Source organism: Mus pahari, chromosome 5, assembly GCF_900095145.1.
Source record: "Mus pahari chromosome 5, PAHARI_EIJ_v1.1, whole genome shotgun sequence".
Lineage (NCBI taxonomy): Eukaryota > Metazoa > Chordata > Mammalia > Rodentia > Muridae > Mus > Mus pahari.
The window spans coordinates 62,574,877-62,582,045 of NC_034594.1; the positions used below are offsets into that span (position 1 = coordinate 62,574,877).

At 45.0% G+C, this 7,169-nt stretch overlaps 1 protein-coding gene across 1 annotated transcript in view; it reads right to left on the reverse strand.

Annotated features, from left to right (window-relative positions):
• The window catches only part of Dner (delta/notch like EGF repeat containing), a 302,088-nt gene that overhangs the window by 188,788 nt on the left and 106,131 nt on the right, over positions 1 to 7,169 (reverse strand). The window contains exons 2-3 of the mRNA XM_021198700.2: positions 3,294 to 3,638; positions 1,004 to 1,098 (exon numbers count right to left, since the gene is read on the reverse strand). Coding sequence (XP_021054359.1) covers positions 1,004 to 1,098; positions 3,294 to 3,638 — 440 coding nt within the window. The remainder of the gene's footprint in view (positions 1 to 1,003; positions 1,099 to 3,293; positions 3,639 to 7,169) is intronic.

Below are 7,169 nucleotides of genomic sequence, written 5' to 3' on the forward strand. Positions count from 1 at the left end.
ATGGCCTAATCGGCCATCACTGGGAAGAGAGGCCCCTTGGTCTTGCAAACTTTATATGACCCAGCACAAGGGGACGCCTGGGCCAAGTAGTGGGAGTGGGTGGGTAGGGGAGCAGGGGCGGGGGGGTATATGGAACTTTCGGGATAGCATTTGAAATGTAAATAAAGAAAATAATTTTAAAAAATGAAAAAAAAAATTCCTCTGCTAGACATTGTTCGGAAGCTCACTGTTGGGAATGCCAGGCAGGCAAAACTGGTCAGTACCCATGGGATAGGTGGATAGATGAGAGAGCGAATGCACAGAACCAGCTAGCTGGTCAAAGCTATGTGTCTCATGCCTTCTGAGTCCTCTGGGATACTGACAGTGGGAACTAGAATAGGAAGGTTGACGGCGAACGGTACTAAAGAAGAGCAGACTCCTCAGTGTGTCTGAAACGTTCTAGGGCTGGCTTCTTCCAACTCCTAGCTGTGTGCCATCTTCCCTGGGTCCCTGTAACTCACCCAGATACAGCAGCCAGATCTGCTTTCCTTTGCCTCTCTTCTATTTTCCAGGAGACAATGGCCAGCCTGTTCCTCCACCGCTTAAACTTAGAACGAAACACTTTTCCTATACTGCTTGCTTTGAAAGAGAAAGTTGTGATGTGTAGATTTTTGTTTTAATTTGAAGTAAATTACACAAGCGGATTTAATGGTCCACTAAAATTTTGAGAGGAAAAAAAGTCACCTGGGAGAAGAGGTGGCAGAATTCAAATCCTTTCTAATGCTTCAGGGTGTCTCCTGTCAGGTCTGACAGCCAATCTGATTTCCCACAGCTGACCAGACCTCCCACCATGATCCTCCTTACTATTGATTTTTTGACTGGCCAAGACTGGGTTCCTACATGGGATTCATTCAAGATCCCCATCGGATTGGCCAGTGACATACCAGATGCATGGTAGACATTCCCAGCCCGTTGCACATAGAGTCGATCATAACATCTGTGAACCAAGAAAGCACTCACTTACTTTACAGAGGTGTTCTGTGGCACTTCAAAAGACACTAGGCGGCCACCCGCAGAGTTGTTGGAACTGGCATTCCCGCAAGCAACATCAGGGACCACCTAGAAGAGAGAAGACCCATTACCCGGATGGAATCACAGCACAAAATAATAACATAAGGCGAAATCAACAAGCCATGTTCCTTCTGTTTTGCTCAGAGATAACATTGCCGCCTGCCCATGGAGGGGACAGCTAGAACCTTAGAGACAGGAAAGAAATGAAAATCCATGCCATTTGGTTTTATGGCATGCAGCTTTTTGGAGAGCTGTCTGCAAACAGGCAGGGTTGTTAACTGATGAATAGGTGCTTCAGTCAGAACTTGCTGCCCTCTTCATTTGACCGTTAGCCATTGGCTCCTGTTCTGTGCTGATCCTAAGGGCACTAACCAATTAAAGGACAGAGGCACAAGCACTAGCTGAGGACTAGCAGAAACCTTCTTGCCTAGAAGCAGCAGCCTCCGTAGCTCCAAAGATATGGGGCCTTTGCTGTGAATGGGAAGCTGTTCTGAGGGTACCAGGAACACACAAGCCCTGCCTAGGGATGGTGGGGTTTGGAGAAGTAGCCCTTTTCTTTCCTGCATTCTTGCTTCTAGTGCTGGGAACTGATTCCAGGGCAGTCCATAAGAAGTTCTCTACTAGTACTGAGCAACACTCCCCTAACCGAGAACTTGGGGGTTTGGTTGCTGTGGGTTTTTTTGTTTTTGTTTTTTTTCAGTTAGTTTTTGTTTCCGGTTTTGTGTTTGTTTGTTTGTTTTTGTTTTTGTTAGAGTCTCACTATGTAGCCCAGGCTAGCCATAAACTAACAAGTACTGTTGAATGTTCAACTAAATATAAAACATGTATTTCACCCCCTCTAAAAGGTCCAGGGAACATCAAAGTAGAAGGAACGGAAAGAATGTAAGAGCCAGAGAAAGAGTGAAAGGAATGCTGACCTTCAGGCGTGACAGGGTGTTTGCACACTTAAACTCACACTTGCTGTGATGACCTATAGCGATCTGCACAGCGTCAGGCCCATCAACATCCTATCATGGGCAGGGGAGGGCCTCATGGGGTCCCATCAACTAATGACTGAAGGGAGAGAGAGGGACGGTTTCGTCAGTGGTGTAACCATACGGCACCCACGCGCCTATGGACAAGCTCTTACACATCCTCTTGTAGACAACCGTGATGAAAATGTCTGCCTCACACACAAAAGAAGACATGGAAGCAAGCAGGAGACAGCTGCAATGGTGAGGGAGATTATAGGTGGAGCCAAGAGAGACAAATGGGGTGAAGATGAGCAAAATACATATGCAGAGATACAAAAATGTCATAATAAACTCTTTATCATCTACAATTAGTACATGCTAATAGCACATACTATATATATTATATATTTATCATATATACTATATACATAACATAAAACTATCTACTATATATTATATATACTAGCATATAGCTATTAACATATATTAATTATAGATAAAAGTTGGAAGTTTTAATTTTATTTTTTAATTAAAATTAAATTTTTTTTTAAAAAAATCTAAAGTTCATTATAAGATGTGATGGTGTAAGCCTGGAATCCCAGCACCTAGGATGCTGAGGAGGACCACACAAGCTGAAGGCTAGTCTAGGCCATATAGTGAATTCCAGGCCAGACTGGACTATATCTTAAGACCCCAGCAGAAGCAGGGGAAAAAGTTTGTAAGAGCCAGAGCCAGAGAGGGCCATAGTGAAACAGTATCGTCTGAGACAGGACAGGTCCACCATACTCATACATTCATGGTAATTGGGTCCTACGATATGCATACACATCCTTGTGTGACACACACACACACACACACACACACACATTGAACTAGTTCCCCAAATTCCAAATTAATGTACAGAAATGTATGTGGGGATTATTCCAGGAAATAATCCAAATCGTTTTTAAATTTTTGTTGAATCCTTTTTTATCAGAAAATCATCATACAATCTGGACTTGGTGAGCAGGGGAGGGCATATGTGCACCTGTGCAGCAAGAGGTCGCCTGAGCAACCTGGGCCTTGTCAGTGCTAGAGTACTTGCCTGGCATCTGTAAAGTTCTAGGTTCAGTCCTCAGTGCTGAAAAAAGTCACATATACAAGCAAAACTGGATGTAAGGTTACGTGCATGGTTTGCTCGGAGACCAACTTAAAGGCCTTCTATTCTTATGGCTTGTATTAAAACCGCTGGAATTGTTTTGACATTTCTGGTTTCTCCTGTGAAAAATACATTCCATACAATATTCTTACCTCTACTTGATCCCATTTCATTTCTACAACTTTCTGCCCTGTTTTTGGCTGCCAAGTTGGCAGGGTCACAGTTGCCTGGGAGCGGGGCAGGATTATGTCAGGCTCCTGGGTGGCGGGGACAGGTTGAAGCTGTCTGGGTGCCATGGACTCTGTCCAGCCAGAGGTTGGAATACTGGGAAGTGGTTGTTCACAGTTAAGACCTTCATAGCCGTCGTTGCAAATGCAGAGGTAGCTGTCGCTGCTGCTGCTGCTGCTGCTGCTGCTGCTGCTGCTGCTGCTGCTGCTGCTGCTGCTGCTGCAGTTGCCATGGTGACAAGGGTTGCTGGCACAAGGATCTGCAACAAACTAAAAGGAGACCGTAAATGGGTCAATTATTCCCTCACAGGAGTATGGTGTTACTGATAGGAAATGAGCTGCCTGTTACCAGTTCTGCTCTCTTAACACAGTTGCTGGAGAACACATAAGCCTTTGCTCCCCAACCCCACCCCCCATCATCCCAGAGGGACAATCATCCCGGATAGCAAGAGAAACGTGATAACAGCCAACCTACCCCAACCCTTGGGTCCAGACCACACAGATTTCAGGAACACTTCATTGAGTAGAACATTTTAGACAAAAAGTTTAAACTAAGACTCTTTATAAAAGACTTTGTCATAAGCAGCTGGTCATGACAAATGCCGTCGGGGATCTAAATTGGAATCTTTTTCACATCCTGAACCTTTGCAAGATTTCTGAATGAGAAATGGCTGTCCAATTTCTGGCTTGCCTGAATCTCTCACACCTTCCTAGCTGAGCCTGTGAGCAGATCTTTAAGATAGTGTTATTGAATTAATGGTTTCCAGGTCCAGATGCTCCTGTGATAATCTGGCTGGAAGAGAGCACGGTAGGAACTTCAGCAGAGTTTTGTGAGATCTGCAGTCCCATCACTCTGCAGGGTCATCACAAGAAACAGGGTCTCAGTGGATAGGAAGGATGAAGATGTAGCTCTGTGTCTTCACTGTGTACATATTGCTCCCAGACGCCTTTGCTGCTGACCTTGGAAGGGCCATTTGTTGGTCCTTGGGAACAAGAACCAGCTGCTCCTCTGGAGTCGGCACCAGAGTTGGGGCTCAAGCTCTGTGCTATTCAGTTACAATTTGTTCCTGTGATAAAGGAAAATTCAATTACAACCACTATACCCCAGCTTCTCAGAGCTGACTGCAGAATAGAATTCACTACAGAACCAACAGCACAGAAAGGGGACTCTCTGTTCCCTTGCTCAAGTGAGTTTGCCCAACAAGCCTATGTGGCCAGAATTCTGCGTGGTAAAATGGCTATCCTTATTCTAATTATGTTCATCAAACAGTTTCCAACAGACTCCTTCAAGTGTGGAAGATGATTGGGAACTGAATCAAAGTGCCAAAACCATGACATTGGTTCTATACTATATCACTCAGAATCTCTATGAGTCAATGAGTTAGCATCCAAAGAGAATATCAAGACTGTCAATAATTGTAAGTATTTACAAATCTATAAGCACATAGTGAACCCCAAGACGGCAAAGCCCTTCCCGATCCAGTCCCTTCCTATCTTTGAAGGTTGATCCTTCCCACCCTTCCTTGTACCTTCTTGGTGGACTACAGGTCTCTGGGCTGTGCGAAGCCTCCCACCTCAGGGCCATGCCACCTGCTGGCACACTGCCTGGAGTCTCTTCTCCAGACTCTGAATGGCTCCCTATGCCACCATATTCAGTTTTCTCCCCAGGTGAAGACTTTACTCAATATGAAATTTAAAAGAATCCTTTCTCTCTGTCACACACACACACACACACACACACACACACACACACACACACACAATGTGAGCTCCATGAATGAGGGACTTTCAAATGCCCTATTTACTGCTCTCTTTCCACATCAAGAGAGATGGTGAGGCTTTTTAAAAGCATTGAAAGAAATAAATATGGATGAATTGATTGATATTTGGACAGCATGTGATGGGGATAGGAGCTGCATCTTTAGTCAAAATGTTGGCTCATTTCCAGTTTATTTTTAGGGCAGGCAAGTGGAGGGAGTGTCACCTCAAGAATTAGTTGACAAGAGGAAGGAAGAATTTAATTAGCTAGAACAAAGGGGACAATTACAACTGTGTTTCTGAAATCAACGTTTAAATCATCCAAGGCTGACCTTGTCACAAAGAAAAACTTGGATCTATGTTCCAAAAAAAATAAAATCAGAAGGGATCGATACAGAAGTTAATTCCAGAAGCTGAAGCTGCCACCAAGCAGCTTGAAAGAATTGGTGGCTTTGAGGTGAGACTGCCGTTCTAGGGACAGAGAGGTTCTGGTCCTCAGCTCCATCATCACAGCCTACTGCTGAGACATCTCTCTCTCAGAGGGGCCAAGGGTCCTTTGTGGGACACCAGACACAGCAGTCAGTAGCCTCCAAAGAACCATCTGGTGAATGTGCCCACGTTCCTATGGCACGAAGCTACCAGATGTGTGGCCATTGGGTATGATGTCTACCACACCCTCCAAATGGCCACACCATGCTCAAGAAGAACACTGCAGTGTAGCCGCCTCATCCTTACAACCCACACCCCTGAATGTGCATCACTGCTGGGATGTGGAAGGGTTGGGGAGGAGAAAGAGCCACTGGAGCCACTAACCAATGCCAGCACAATACCACCCCTGCTGCCCAGCCGGGAATGATCCCTGTACGTCATCTCTACCAGTGTGACATCAAATTACCATGCCCTTAGACTCATCAAAGAAAAAGGGTTCCATTTCTTCGAACAACAAAAATTAATAGGAATTAAGTGAATATCATCCCACCTCAAATGTGTTATTTCTGTGCATCTGTATCTGTTCATATGTGCGTGGTATGTTCACAAATGTTCATATGCATCCACGTGTGTGTGTGTGTGTGTGTGTGTGTGAATGTGTGTGTGGAGGCCAAAGGTCAACATCAGACATCCATCCTTCATTACTCTCCACTTTATGCTTTGAGTTAAACTCTCCCAATGATCCTATGAGCTTACCAGTTTGGGATCAACTAACTGGCCAGAAATCTCCAGTGATCCAGTCTGTACCCGTTCGGTGCTGGGGTCACAGACACAAGTCACCCCATACAGCTTAAGGAGCTGGGATTTAAACTCATGTTATTTTGCTGGCGTGGCCAGTACTTCTCCCACTGAACCATCCATATTCTGAGCCCACAAATGCATGTTTGGAGAATGGACACAGTAAGAGGACCACTCAGTGGCTATTGACTGAGGGCTTACTGTGTGGCTGGAACTGCACCATGCCTGGCAATCAATGCAAAAAGCCCTAACAACCATCAAATCTTCCCTGTGGAGTTCACACCTAGTCATTTAGTACAGAGGACAAGTCCCACCTGCCACACACTGTGTATGGTCACCGTGTCTCTAAGATGGGCACATTTGTTATGTTATAACTGATGTTTGTTGGTGCTAAAGAAAATGATTAACTCAGAAACAGAAGCCCAGGTCACCGTGCACTCTTGCCAGCCTGAATTTTCTGCCTCCAGCTCTTCATCCATCCCTTTCCTCCCTCCATCATCTCCAGACATGGACCACAGTTTCTCCATCCCTCCAGGTATTCCCCTGCCTCAGAGCCTTTCTTTATATTGGTTATCCCTTAGCCTGAAAAGCCTTAATTCTTGCAGCTGCTTTAAGCTTCTTCCTGTGAGTCTTTGCTCACTATTGTCTTCTGACGAGGATGTCTCCACGCACCCTTGTTAGTACTGCAGTCTCCATCCCTTGCCAGTGACCCTTCCTCTCCTGCTTTATTTTACCTGAAGCCTCTGGCTTCTCCTACCATGTTAAAAAACAAACAAACAGTATTACTTTCTGTCTTCCTCTTTTTTTTTTTTTTTT